Below are 15,795 nucleotides of genomic sequence, written 5' to 3' on the forward strand. Positions count from 1 at the left end.
GACAATCATATTTCACCTGCAGATACAAATTTTCAATGGGATTTCACTTTGGTTTCTATGAACCCCTGCAAAAAATATGCTTCAAATTAATTTACTTCATATGTAAGTATATTTTAAGTATACTTTATGTAGTATGTCTACCAATTTCTAGTAGTATACTTCTGTCAGGGAGTGTAAGTCAAGCATACTGGAGTAATCGTAAGTATATTTCTAAGAAGTAAATAAATAGTGGACTAAAACTATATGTTCTTGTTTATATATATATATATATATATATATATATACATAAATACTGTATATATATACCAATAACACTTGAATAAACTTATATATTTATTTTCAAATATGATATAAACTATATTGTCATATTCTTTTTTACTACATTTCAAAACAGCAACTGTAGTCCAATGTTTTATTAAACCAGAAAACAGTATTTTGTGTTTATTTACTTTTGCATTTCTGTAATGTCAATGTGATTTTTCTTAAACGTAATTGTCATAAATATTACCTCAATCCAGAAATCATCATTATTATGACTAAAATAGGTATATCATTTCTTATTTACTAACTTAATAGATTCAAACAAAATCAAGGCACGAGCCTAGCAGGTTTTTAAAAATAACACGATTGAGTTTAAAATCAATCAAATATGTGTCAAGACGCATAATGTCTTGACACATAATTATTCAACAATATATAAAACATAATTGTAAAAAATAATGAAAACATTGTGTAATTTGCAAAAATCGTAATAATAGGGACCGGTTGTGAAGTCGGTCAAAACAAGGTTGACTGTCTAACAGTAGAAAAACAATGAGCAGAGAAGACTTGAACTGACAAGGTTCTGATATTTATTTAATACTTAATCTAAACATACATTTTTATATGTCGTTTGCAAATATCTGTGGTACTGCAAAGAGGCAAGAGAATCCGTCGATATCGAACTCCTAATGTCCAAAAGATTTGGCGTTGCGTCGACGAACATCTCAGAAGAGCAGCCCCTCAAATAACAAAGAACTGTTATAGCTACAGACAACAACATAATGAAATTGTTATAACTTTAGATGCGATGGCATTGATATTGAATGCTATGTAGACTGCGAAAACATTAATTCAAACAGGTGTCATTTTAGGATGCGAGTGACATCAAGCCTGCAATTCAGTTCCTATTGTACCACATTGAGTTTTGGTGATGCAAAATATTTTATAGACGCGGCCATGATGGGTGTAAAGCATCTTCGCCCAAACGATATTAGACCCTGTTTGAAAGAGCTGCGAGAGCTCACTTTAAGATACCGTGTGATATTTATATTCTCTCCTGGCTGGCCCCTAACAAAGTGCACATCACAAGCCTTGTGTTGAAAAAAAAAACACATAAAAAAATAAGTTAACAGGTCGACAAGTATATAAATGTACAGTATATACAATCACATAAAATGAAAATATATCAACGTTTTAGTAAGCTAAAGATTCAAAGTTGCCCGCTCGAGAGCTATGTATCATGAAATTAAAGTTGCGAGAAAAATAAGAGAAAAGATGCTGAATGAGGCATCGGCAAAACAAAAAATCGCAATAATAAGGCTTTCCTCACCTAATCCCATTAGCAGAGCGCAACCAAAGAGCAGCCGTCTCAAAAAGATAATATATCAACAGCACTTAACACGACAGGCACCCATACTTCACCTTCAAACAGAAAGCGAATAAATAAAAATATATTCATATATATGTGTATATATGTCTATAAAATGAAACACTGAATATTGTCGCTTCTCAAACACAGTGCCGCCACACAGAAGGCAACACGTTCCTAGCGCAATTTCTCCATCACTTTAAGAAAATCTTTGTAGAATAATTCTGTACACTATATACTGTACCAGTAAACAAAATGTAAAAGTTTGTTTTTAAATATTTTTTCGTTTTATGTATACCCAGTGTATCGAAAAAAAGGTTGCAGGCACTTAAAGTTCTTCTCCGAAGTGTTCTTCCAGTCGATGTGGGGATCGTTTGGTTACTCCTGGATTGAATACTGGCAGCGCCCATCTCAGCCGAGGATGTCCAAGTAGACAGGAGTGGCTTTGCCCAGAGCGTAAAGGACCTTCTGAATGTCTTTGATGTTCAGTCGTTGTTGTGGGTCTCTTTGCCAGCAGCCTAACATGAGGTCGTACACTTCTTTAGGACACAGGCAAGCCCTGTCTAGAACCCGACCTTGAGTAACGCATTCAATGACCTGCAAAAAGAGAGAGAGTACGAAATGAGCTCGGAGTGGAATTGATTTCGTGTGCGCTGCGTGCGATATGAACGAAAGGAGGCATCAATTGAAAAGCAGATTTGAATTATTTCATCATGACTGACTGCGAGACATTTTTATTTTTAGCAGTTTATGATACTCTCAATGCTTTGTTAGTTGTCATGGGGGCACACAAGTCCCTCGGTCAACTTTGATAATGGTGCCGCGTGCTCAACTAAAATATTATAAAAAAATTGGTATTAAAACTACTGGTTGGTAGTTCGTATTGACAACTTAAATACTGGAAATTTATCAATCTATTGCAGGTTAGTTTAGGTAGTTAAGAAGTCAAATGATGACAAACTAGTATTTCTTGCAAAATTTCTTATAAATCATTAAAAAGAGCAGAGTTTTTTTGTGTACTTGCTCAATATATTTGTCAACATGCAATGGGGCACTGAATTGTGATTTTGTCTTCTCCGCCTTATAATTTGACAGTATCCGTTATCACAGAGCCTTAAAATACATTATAGATAGAAATCTCATGAGGCCTTGGAACAGTGCTAATATATGGTGAATCTGAGCTGCTAACCTTCGTTTCTAACGGCGTCATGCCCTTCCTACCGAGATCACACTTCCATTCTAAAAATGTCACATTCACACTCATGTTCTAAGAACGGCTCCTTCGTTCTCCGTGAGCGCTCACCTCGTTGTTAGATAACTGAAACCATGGCTGTTTTCCGTAAGTGAAGATCTCCCACAAAATGACTCCGAAGCTCCATACATCACTCTCCGTGGAGAACTTCCGGTACATGATGCTCTCCGGAGGCATCCAGCGTATGGGCAGCATGGTGTGGCCTCCCACCTGGGAAACAGATTACACATCAGAACAGCTCATCCTATGAGGCCGCTTACAACTGTTCCATCTCCACTCTAGTACGCCAACGCACAAACGATGTGATGTAATTGCAAGCTGCTTTGGTCAAACGCAACTTTCAGAAGAGTGGATGTAAGTGAGTGGGCTGGGGGGTTCTGCAGGCATACACAAAGATTCTATTCACAAAACATCAAAAATGTAAAAATGGTCAGAAATGATTTAGGTTGTTTATCAAGCGTGCTGTTAAAAGTACCCATTACACAGAATAAAAGTTTTGTGGTTTTCTAACCAAATGCAATAAAGTGACAAGCAATAAAGGTCTCTTCAATGTGACAAGCTCCACCACATTTGGACTCTTGGCTTGTATTTTGACTTGTAAGAGGCCTAATTTGCATGTTTTATTAATATAAACAAGGATATTAAAGCTGCAACCATTAACGTTTGTTTTCTTTCTCCATCCATGTTTAAAACATAAAATTACTTGCTCAATAACTTATTTTGATTTATTTAAAAAAAGTTATGAATTGCAGCTTTAACACACATCTGTATTTATTTGTATTTTCATATGGCACAGTTTTAAATTAAATTTTGATTCAGGGAAAGGAAAAAGTAGAAAAATATCCCTGTACAATGTTTATTATTAATGCAATTAATATAATAATGCAAACTATGAAACGAAGAATCATTCATAAAACAATAAATGCAACTTATTGGTTATCTTAAAATATCTGGTAAGCCCTTTTGCCCATGTCTTACTCATCTGTCCTTATTTTAAATCCTCTGCTAGAAGAACTAATAAGATTAAACGACAGTGAATGTATTGCGCCTGCACTCATCTTCAATTGGAACGGCACAGTCTGAAATCAATTCTTATTCATTTCAATTTCACTTCATTCATCAACTTTGTAGGACTGCTGGTTATTGTTCCGGCTCAGTGTAGAAGTTTCGCTGTAATAACTGTTCTCTTTGTTGTCCGCTCTTACATTGATCTCACTTCCGGTTGGGAGAGAGCAGGTTAATGGATGATGTACCATACAGTACGCATGTCGACGAAAGAGCCGAAGTAGGTCAGTTCCTGTACTGACCGCTGCTTAGTCCATCTGTGGCGTATGTTTCAAACTGTGATCTACAAATGATGTTTTTCACATTTAATAAAGAACCTAAAAAGAAAGAAAATTTTGCTTTTTTTTATTTTTAGACATTCATCTAAATTTGCAACAGTATCCAACAGCGAAAGCAACTTAAGTTTAATATAACAAGTTCTTTTTCAAAGACACCATCAAAATGATACAAATGATTGATGTGCAAAAGTTAACAGATAATGGAAAACACTCGAGAGTGAAAAACATTCCAGTTATCAGATTTTTTACAGTATTATAAAAAGACAAACGTCATTGGCTTCTACTACCCTTTTAAACTCTAACAGCATTTTTGCGGTACTAATGTATATCAAAACATACTAATGAATATTGAAGCTGTGCTTTGGAAACCTTGTTTCTTCATATTTGGTGATTTTAATGTTTTGCCATAAATTATTATTATTAGTTGCCTTTATGTTTGTCACTGGGTTTTGCAAATATCTTTCCAATAAAAAGTATAAAAAAGTGCTTGTGAAATTTGACAACACAGTTTGAAATTTAAAAAGTCAAGTGCTTGTTCCATTTCCTGATAAACAACGAATTTTGCTTAATCATAAATATAAGCTTTTTATTGTGAATAGGCGAAAATAAGGTCTTCATTATTATTATTTTTACTTGGTCTATAACTGAATTTTGCTTATTTTTAACAATTTTTTTTTACAGATCGCAGTTTTCAAGCATTTCATTTTACACATCAATTGATCAAACATGGTAGACAGTATAAAGTACATTCCACACCGCAAAAAATGGCATTCTTACTAAGCATTTTTGTCTTGTTTTTAATGAAAATATCTAAAACTATTTAGATACATACAAATACTTTACAAGTAAGGTGACCTAAGATATTGTTTTATAAAAAAGAATGTAAGAATTTAGTTAGTCTATGGTAAAAACAAGCAGAAATATCTGTCCATGAGGTTAGAAAAATACGTAATTCTTACATTCTTTTTCATAAAACAAGACATAATATCTTAGGTCACCTTTCTTGTAAAGTAATTGTATGTATCTAGGAAGTTTAAGATATTTTCACTAAAAACAAGACAAAAATGCTTAGTAAGAATGTCATTTTTTGCAGTTTATTGCAACTAATGTCAAAATTGTACTCGACAGCTCAGATTTTAAATAATTATTATAAGCGTATAAATTTAAAGAGTGCGTTTGGAATATGCGTCTATAGGCGGATGCACAGCGTGGGTACACTCTGCTTATCACACACAGAGGGACACGCAGCAGCACACAAACATGCCAAGTAGTCTATTAAAAATAAATGTATTACAATGTAAAATATGATTATTGTGTACATAAAGATAAAAATCTGGCTTGTCCTGTAGATGCTCTGCTCAAACGCTTTGACATTGGACACAACCAAATGAGTTTTCTCTCTTTTGGAAATTCCGCAGTGTAAATAGCGAGTGGCTCGAGTGCAGCTGGCTCTTAAAGGGAATGGAAGATAAGGCTATGATTGGTTTTGCACAAAACACACCTGAGAATAGGGACAACCCTTTTAGACAATGCACCTAGCGCTGACCATTTTTCTTGTTCTTAAATTAGCAAAATGGATTCGGACACGCCTTAAGTGTACTTGCTTTAAACCATGCGCTTAGATTGTTGAAATAGAGCCATATATTTATTTGTAGATCGCTTAATAACAGGACAGCAGACCAAACAATCTGATCATCACACTATGTAGTGGTAAATGTTGACATGCACAATATCTCTGTTTAACTGGTTGAAATGTTATGAGAGCTGACATCATGTATCCAAGTTGTTAATTGGCAATTTAAACTAGCTAAGTAACAGTGAGCTTTGTGGATATACTGTATATCCACACACACATGCACACCCACAAATTCTTGCCACTTAAATAATGCAAATTACTTTCGAATCCCTCATTAGGACGAGCAAATAAAATTGCTTAAGCAATCATTCAAGCCACAATACGCCACAATACGCTGTATCATCTTCAGCTTTGTGGTTGAGGTTGGAGCAATTAGCCTTGCATGGCCAAAATTAATAAACCCATTATAAAATACAAGAATGAACGTGTAAAATGATATAGTCGTTCTGGCCATTGTCCATACTTCCATTCTCAGGGCTAAAGGGAGGAGGGACACGTGTTTTTTTACGTTTGGTAGTTTGTAAACTGGATTACTGGATAGTGTGTGGCTCAGTGGTGGATGGGTAGATTGAATTATGGGTATGAAGAGCAAAGCAGGTTAATGGATTACAGCCGCACTGGAGCGACTCCCTGGACATTTACGCTTTTATACAGAGTCACCAGGGAAAGAGATGTATACATCAGTAGTCGATAACAGATTTATAAAGCATCTTAAAACTTTTGAGTAAGTTTAAACAGAAATAATTGCCTGTCAAAGAAATAGTACTGTATCGCATTACGAGTGGTTTTTGTGGTGAGTACTCATGTCTATTGATTTAAGGATCAATTTAGTCTCAGATGATTCTCCTTAAATTGTTTAAAGAGTAAATAACATATGATTTTAAAAGTCCTACTTTGGTTTATGGAGTGTCCAACAACAAGTTTATGTACATAGAAGGTGTAAAAACACTATTATGTCGTAATAATAGGTAATAATTCCTACCTTACCTCTTGACTGACTCTCAAATGATTCGTTCCGTGATTCATCTGTTTAAGTCCCTCCAATCCGCTAGCCTAGTGTCATGTGATTGGTCAGATGGTGTAAGTCTGCTGTGATTGGTTAAATGCGTTTGTAACGAGCAAGGTGAGACGCGAGCCCTGAGGGAATGACGCGAGTGATGATAATGAGTGTCAGCTGTGTTGCATGGGTAATGCATCTCTTTGGAGGAGATCGGAAGCATAAAAAGACGAGGGACCGGAGTGTACGACAAGTGAGAGAACCAGGCCTAGATTTTATCTTATGGTTTATTATGTTTGTGTGGCCGGCATTTTACTTTCATTTTTTGGTTTGATTATTTTTATTAAAAGTTGTTGAACGTTCACCGGTGACTGCCTCATTCCCATTCCTTTAACTTGTTACAGTGTTCATCATGTGTCACAAATGGAACGCCTACCATCATTACTGGATTACGGTTTACAGGTTAAATATTATATACCGTGTATAGATAGAGATGGCAGGGATTTTACCTTACCAGTTTGAGCCCGAGTCTGACGAAGAAACATCCAAAGACGATAGACGATAATAGATTGAACACTCAAATCAGCCGAGGTCATAGCTAGATTAAAAAACTGTAATACCCCAGAAATAACGGTACATGTTAACGGTACAGTGTTTTGTGAAGTTTTCACAGCAGTCCCAACAAAACAAAGGCGGGGACTATGCCTAGTGAGGTAGATACGCGGCGGTACTAGTTCACGTCTCGTTTGCGTGATTCAGAGTAGACCCCTGATTTACAAGCCAATAACTTTGTTATTTATTATTATTTATTTATTATTACAACTTGGCAAAATGCTTATATTCAAACATGGCAACATAACACACTAGATGAAATGTTATTTTCATGATCTAATGCTACTTACTCTTTAAGAATAATAAAATAAAACCAATGATAAGATTGTTGAAATCCATGAGGAGCATGGAGGTGTGCACTGAATGTAGACTGTAGAGGTAAAATAATCTGGATTTGGGTACATTTGATGAGAAATTAGTTCATATTGAGATCGTCAATGAAATTGACTTTTGATGACAAACCTGAGCTCAGTTTGAGACATTGTTGGCACATTTATGAGATTTCTACCATTTTCTTCTCAGGAGTAATATCTGAGACATAAGACTTAAACGATTTCCTTTGCTCTCCATTTAATCTCATTTATGTCTAGAATTTGTTGAGAACTAGAGATATTAAGGTGACATTATCGTTTTTTTTTTATTATTATTATTATTATTATTTTTTTTACTTTTAGATTAATTTCTTACTAAGCATTTTTGTCTTGTTTTGTAGTACAACTATCTTACAATTATTAAATTCGAAAAATTCTTCAAGAGTACATTACATGAGATCATGCAAATAAAATTCATGCAGTGATTAATGTTGCCGTGTTTAAAAGTAAGTTGGGATAGCAAGTTGTAAATCCAAAGTTGATTAAATAACAAAGTTATTGGCTTGAAAAAAGGGAGTCGACTCTGAATCACGCAAACGAGTTGTCCCTAGTCAAATACGCGAACAGCCTCGGATTCGTCTCTACATACAGTCCCCGCCTACGTTCTCCAGGACTGCCCGCATAAAACTTCAATCTTCTCCCCCAAACACTGTAGATCATGAGCTTCATTCATGGTAGACCAATCACAGCAGACGAGACCACCTGCCCAATCACATCAGACTAGGCTAGCGGATAGGAGGGGATTAGACAGATGAATCGCAGAAGGAATCATTTGAAAGTCAATCAAGAAGTATTTATTAATTGTTATTATTATTAGTATTATTACGAAATGATCGTGTATTTACACCTTCTATGTACATAAACTTGTGGTTGGACACTCCATAAACCATAGTAGGACCTTAAAAATCTCTAGTTATGTATTCTTTAATATAAAAAGCAAAAGAATTTGCCAATGGCGTAAGAAAAATATATTTTTTTTCATAATTCTTATATTTAATTTCATTAAACATTAAATACATCATGAATCGCTTTCCTTCTCACGTAAATGTATCTTGATTTCAAAATGTTCACGTGTTTGTACTAGAAAACAAGATAAAAGTGCTTAGTATGAATTTTTTTTTGCAGCGCTCACATTTTCCTTCAAGCCTTAAAATCAGTTCTTCTGTTACCCAGTTCTAAGCAGGGTTTTCGAAAACACCTCATGCAATATTTGGTGAGTCAACAGGTGACAGCAAGTCGATGTACAACCCATCATGTCTTCACAACACCAGTTGAATTGGCAACTGATATAAGCACCTCAGTCTCTCATTGGCACTTCATGCTTTGTTCCCGCGGCCATACACTCAAGCCCCAGAGGACAGCAGACGTCAATATGACTCGCCATGTGTGGATTATGTGCTTGGCAGGATCCGCTATTTATAATCACTTGACACAGTGATCGTGTCCAATGCGGTAATAATTTCGTAATTGCTCAGTTTTGTCAATATTGCACACTGTGCTCAAGCTTGTGCATGTGTGTGTAAAACAGGTTCTGGCCTCTGCGAGACCTTAAGCTTTCGACCACCTCAACCACAAAAATCTATCTGAATTGGGCCTCTTCAACGATTAATCCTGATTAATCGCATCCAATACAAAAGTTTGCGCTTACATATTATGTGTCTGTACAGTGTGCATATTTATTTTAGATTTATAATCACATACACAAACATTTATTACAGAAAAATATAAAAACGTATAAATGATAATAACCTGTATGAAATAAATAGTAATATATGTCTAATCCGAAGTGGTACATTTTTACAACTAGAGAAAACTCACCCGATAGTAATCTGAACTGTAAATATCTCTGGACATCCCGAAGTCTCCGATCTTCACCAGCAGCCCGTTCCCCACGAGGCAGTTGCGGGTGGCCAGGTCACGGTGCACGAAATGCTGAGAGGACAGGTACACCATCCCTGCCGCTATCTGCGTGCCGATATGAAGCATCTGCGAGAGGCCGAGGTCTCCATTAGACTGCATAGGGTGACCATCCACCAGGATCATGGCGTCTGGCCCGTGAGCTCTGAAATGACACAGAAATGAGACAAATGTGAAAGCTAGTTGAAATATATAATAATGTCAATAAAAGCACGAAATATACAGTGGTGTGATTTTCCCCCTCCTGATTTTTTTGTTTTTTACATATTTGTCCTGCTTAAATGATCCAGATCAGTAAACACATTTTAATGTTACATAAAGAAAACCAGAGTAAATAGAAAATGCAGTTTTTAAACGATGGTTTTATTTATTAAGGGAAATAACAATCCAGTTTGACTATGTGAAAAAGTAATTGCCCCCTAAACCTTATAACTACTTGTGCCACCCTTGGCGGCAACTACTGCAATCAAGCGTTTGTGAAAGTCTTTCACATCACTGTGGAGGAATTTTGGCCCACTCTTCTTTGCAGAATTGTTTTAATTCAGCCAGATTGGAGGGTCTTCAAGCATGAACAAACTTTTTAAGGTCATACCAAAGCATTTCAATTGGATTTAAGTCTAGACTTTGACTAGGCCACTCAAAAACCTTTATTTTGATATTCTTCAACCATTCAGAGGTCGAATTGCTCTTGTGTTTTGGATCATTGTCCTGCTGTATAACCCAAATGCGTTTAAGCTTGAGGTCAAACATTCTTTTTTAGGATTTTCTGGTTGAGCGCAGAATTCGTGGTTCCATCAATTATGGCCAGTCGACGAGGTCCTGAAGCTGCAAAGCAGCCCCAGACCATCACACTACCTCCACCATGTTTGACTGTTGGTATGATGTTCTTTTTATGAATACTGTAATAGTTTTAAGCCAGATGTAAAGGGACACACACCTTCCAAAAAGTTCAACCTTTGTCTAATCAGTCCATAGAATATTTGCCCAAAAGTTTTGGGATCATCAAGATGTTTTTAAACAAATGTGAGACATGTTCTTTTAGGTCAGCAGTGGTCTCTTTCTTATTGTAAAATCATGAACACTGACCTTAACTGCAAGAGGCCTGCAGTTCTTTAGATGTTTATCTGGGATCTTTTATGTCCTTCTGGACAAGTCGTCGTTGAGCTCTTGGAGTCATTTTGGTAGGGCGGCCACTCCTGGGCTGGTTTACCACTATTCCATGCTTTCTCCATTTGTGGATAACGGCTCTCAGTGTGGTTCACTGGAGTCCCAGAGCCTTAGAAATGTCTTTGTAATAATTTCTAGACTGATACATTTCAATTACTATGTTTCTTATCTGATCTTGAATTTTTTGGGGCTGGCGGCATAATGTGTTGCTATACTTCAGTTTGTCAGACAGATTCTACTTAAGTGATTTCTTGATTCAACAGGTCTGGCAGTAGTTAGGCTTGAGTGTGGCTAATAAAATTTTACTTTGTTATTCAATTCATCACAGTTAATTCATGATTTACCAATGGGGGCAATTACTTTTTTACATAAGGTCAGAAATGTTTGGATTGTTTTTTCCCTTAATTAATAAAACCATAATTAAAAAACTGCATTTTGTATTTACTCTCGTTTTCTTTGAGTAATATAAAAATTTGTTTGATGACTTGAGTCAGTTAAGCATGACAAATATGCAAAAAAGGGTCAAATACTTTTTCACACCACTGTGGATGATATTTGTGCTTTTCAGATAAAAGTGATACTTGTTGTTTCAAATCTGTATAAGTTTCTTTGTAATGATGAACACAGAGAAGATTTGGAAGAATGATTAAAACAAAACAGATCTTGACCCCCATTGACTCCCATAGTAGAAAAATATACTTTATCGTTTTTTGTTCTTTTGAAGAATGTAGGACAGCAAACAGTCCTGGGGCACTTTTGACTACCGTTGTATTTTTTCCTAGTATTGTAGTAAATGGTGGGCAAAGTCTGTCTGGTTATAAGCATTCTTCCAAATATCTTTCTCTGTGTTCATCAGAAAAAATGTATACAGATATGGAACAACTCAAAGGTGAGTACATCACTTTGATTTTTGTTTTGACTGGTCTCTTGTTATTTGTCAGATTGCTGTGGCATATAAGGTGATGGTTAAATGGACTTTCAAACGGTTAAATTATGTTTTGGGCCTTTTAAAGTAGTCCCAGACAATAATTAGACAGTAATTATCTCATAAGGCCTTATCTATGATTTTGTTGGTAGTTGTGTATTGGTGAAACTGAAAGTTTTCCAAATAAAATTACTTTACAGTTTTCTCTGGTCAATGTGAGAAAGCATTCATTCAAATTCTCTTAAATTCAATATGCAGAACTTACAAAGATGTCAGAAAGTATAAAATACTTTGATGTTCATAAAAAATAACAGATTTGCATTATTGCATCTCTTCAAAAAAGAATTTCATCACTTAATGTCCCTTGGAATGGAAGTCCAGCCATCTTCATAAATGTAAGAAAAAATGGTCCCACTATACAAAAGAATCCTTATCAAATACTATTTTGCATCTCATTTTACTTTGTGGACTGTATCTAGCTTCAACATGATTTTACAAATATCATCTAAAATAATTACAATTAACAATGAATCTCAGCACGTTGAAATTCAATAATAAGCTGTGTGATGCTACTACAATAAGAAGCTACTTTATTCTCACCAAAAAATGGGACGCATTCAAAGATATTATAAATATTACATTCACAAGATGCCACAATTATATTGTTAATGAGAAAAGTTGACTGGGAAAAATAAAGTAGGAAATTCCCGATTCCTTTCTCCCACTGGACGGTTGAATATGGTTGATCCTGTTTGTGAATGCCCAATATTTGAGAAACATTCCCCCCCCCCCTTTTTTGATTGGATGGTTGAAAAATGCCTGTCCCAGTTTGGAAATGCCCAAGTATTGGGAAACATCCCTTCTGTGTTCTTCCAAAAACTGTACTTTGGAAAACTGCTCTGTACGGGCGCTCTATAGACAGAAGTCCCGATTCTCAGTAAAAAGAGCCAATCATCAATCGTTAACTCTTTCCCCACCATTGACAAGTTATCTCGTCATTAAAAAAAACCTGTTCCCCGCCAAAGACGAGTTATTACGGCAATTGGTGTTTGTACTGTTGTACTGCAGGTGGCGCTGTTACACACCTTTGGGAAAAAGTACAGAATCTCTGAACCCGGAACGTATATGTATATATCTTATCGGTTTTAAATGATTGTTCTAAATGTAATCTTGGAGTCCTTCACAAAATTTTTTAATAATCTCAATTAAAATAATCTTTAATCAAAGTGATGCATTTTTGAAGAAACCTACCCAAATCTAAGGAGTGATAAAAAAAGAACAAATGAAGAAAAAATAATTATACATATTGTTTGTCCATATATTCGTTACAGAAAATGTACTGTGAGCCATTAAAGTTTGGTGAAAATGTTAAAAAAAACGCTGGCGCTTGCTGGCAACTTTAAAAAAAAAAGTCTGGCGGGGAAAGAGTTAAGTACTAAAAATTCTCCTTAGCGTTCGCTTTTCTGAACTGTATTCAGCTAATACATCACATTACCTCAGAAATTTGTTGAGATCTCCATGCTTCATGTATTCAAACAACATGATGAGAGGGTCGCCATCCACACACACGCCGTAAAACTTAACGATGTGCTCATGTTGGAGGTTCGTGAGGAGCTCAGCCTCTCGCTGGAAGTCTTTCCGAGCCGCTAGCGTAGGGTCTTTGAGAGTCTGAAAGATCAAACAGATACTCCAAATATTGCATGCGCCTTTAAACGGTGTATAAACCGAAAGTGTAAACCATTGTAAATTTAGGCGGCAACAAAATAGCCTTGCAAAAAAGGCCCCTCTGACACTTTGCTTTGCACATTTCGTCGTGAGTCCTGCTCCTTTCAATTAAATTATAACACGGCCTCAACAGCACATGGCGCAATTTGATTTTAATTACAGAATTCCCCTGATCTCTCTGACACAAGCCGAGGGAGGCATCGACAGAGAATTGCGTGCAGGACACAGATGGCGTGCCACTCAATTCTGTCGGGGGATCTGTTAGCCCCATACAGCCCTCACTGCAGGCACGGGCAAATGCTCTACGTCACCCTGCGTTCTGCCTGGGGAAGCAGCCGGGTTCAAAAACGATATCCTAATGACACAGGAGAATTTTTTGAGTTATCTTTTTGATGTAATAGTTTCAATAGGCAGCTCTGGTGAGGGGGTACATTGAATTAAAGGAGGCGGTACGGATGCGCAGAGCACTTTGTAATGGTAAAACGATGGTATTTGGCCTCACAAAGTAGTTCCAGACAATGTTATCGTCATCCAGACTTACTTTTATACTCGGTTTGCGGTTATTTATAACTCCTAATGCCTTATCTATGATTTTACTTGAGATTGGATCTTGCGGCTGTGTTTCAGTGTATCTGAAACTTTGAGAGCGGAAAGTTTTCTAAACGCAATTACTGTACAGTTCAAGTTCTAGCCTCAATATGAGAAAACATTCGTTCAAAGAAAATTTCACTAGCTCAGCAGATTGTCAGTGGCCTGCTGCAAAAAAGAAATAACTATCTAAATAGTTGAAAAGTACATTAGCAACCAAAGCATGGTGGTATTGTTTTGCTAAGGAAATTCATGCAAATTAAAAAAAATAGGGGATGAACGCACCTAACCATTGTAAAAGTATCCTTACAGTATGTTCTTTAAATTGCCTACATTTTATTCAAGCAAACATTTTCTTTTTTTTTTTAGTTTGGGGTTAAATAATATATCAAACGCTCACCCAATCTCACACTTCCATTGTGACTAATAATTAAAGACACAAGCCGTACGCTTCACCATTTCAAGCGTGTACAGTATACAAGAAAAATGCATTTGCTCTAAGAAAAGGTGCTTTAAATAGCAAACCCGTCCCTCACCTTGACAGCTACCAGCATCTTATCCTTGGTGGGACTGAGGTTGTAACATTCGGCCAGAAAGACTTTCCCGAAAGCCCCCTCTCCGAGTTCTCTCTTCAAAACAATGTCTCTCCGCTTAATATGCTGCACATCTGAGAGACACAGAGGAAGAAAACTGCTGGTTATTAAAGTCGTGTTCTGTATTTCAAGGTTGTCAGCTCACAGTCATAATTCAAAATAATCTAGAATCACTGTTAATTGCTTTTTTCCTTAGTCATAACATCTTGACTCACAAAAAGGTTGTCCCGCGATTTGTACATTGAATATAATATTAATATTTTAAAAAGATGCAATCTTTAAAAATTTTAATAAATTATCATTTAAATCTACACTCACCTTAATGATTATTAGGAACACCTGTTTAATTTCTCATTAATGCAATTATGGTGGTGGTGTAATGGTGTGGGGAATGTTTTCTTGGCACACTTTAGGCCCCTTTGTGCCAATTTGGCATCGTTTAAATGCCACGTTCTACCTGAGCATTGTTTCTGACCATGTCCATCCCTTTATGACCACCATGTACCCATCCTCTGATGGCTACTTCCAGCAGGATAATGCACCATGTCACAAAGCTCCAATCATTTCAAATTGGTTTCTTGAACATGACAATGAGTTCTCTGTCCTAAAATGGCCCCCACAGTCACCAGATCTCAACCCAATAGAGCATCTTTGGGATGTGGTGGAACGGGAGCTTCGTGCATCCCACAAATCTCCATCAACTGCAAGATGCTATCCTATCAATATGGGCCAACATTTCTAAAGAATGTTTTCAGCACCTTGTTGAATCAATGCCACGTAGAATTAAAGCAGTTCTGAAGGCGAAAGGGGGTCAAACACAGTATTAGTATGGTGTTCCTAATAATCCTTTAGGTGAGTGTATATTTATGGTCTTTTACAACATGGCTTTTGACCAGCTGTTTTGCAACGACGCAATCGTTATCTTGTGTTGTAAAGTGCAATGAAGTCAAAATGACATTTTCCATTAAAATGTACTCAACAGGACAAGATATAATTAAAAATGATAAGATTACAAATACTTATAACTCAGTAATATAAA

The 15,795-nt window shown here is 36.2% G+C and overlaps 1 protein-coding gene across 3 annotated transcripts in view; it reads right to left on the reverse strand.

Moving 5' to 3' along the window:
* Positions 1-527: 527 nt before the first annotated feature.
* ntrk3b (neurotrophic tyrosine kinase, receptor, type 3b) overlaps positions 528-15,795 on the reverse strand; it is a 102,420-nt gene continuing 87,152 nt past the window's right edge. For all 3 annotated transcript variants that reach the window (XM_056747985.1, XM_056747981.1, XM_056747994.1), the window contains 5 exons: positions 14,700-14,830; positions 13,346-13,518; positions 9,660-9,903; positions 2,934-3,092; positions 528-2,227 (listed from right to left, as the gene is read on the reverse strand). In XM_056747985.1, the coding sequence (XP_056603963.1) occupies positions 2,042-2,227; positions 2,934-3,092; positions 9,660-9,903; positions 13,346-13,518; positions 14,700-14,830 (893 nt within the window). In that variant the 3' untranslated portion in view covers positions 528-2,041. The remainder of the gene's footprint in view (positions 2,228-2,933; positions 3,093-9,659; positions 9,904-13,345; positions 13,519-14,699; positions 14,831-15,795) is intronic.

This window comes from Triplophysa dalaica, chromosome 1 (genome assembly GCF_015846415.1).
Source record: "Triplophysa dalaica isolate WHDGS20190420 chromosome 1, ASM1584641v1, whole genome shotgun sequence".
Classification (NCBI taxonomy): Eukaryota; Metazoa; Chordata; class Actinopteri; order Cypriniformes; family Nemacheilidae; genus Triplophysa; species Triplophysa dalaica.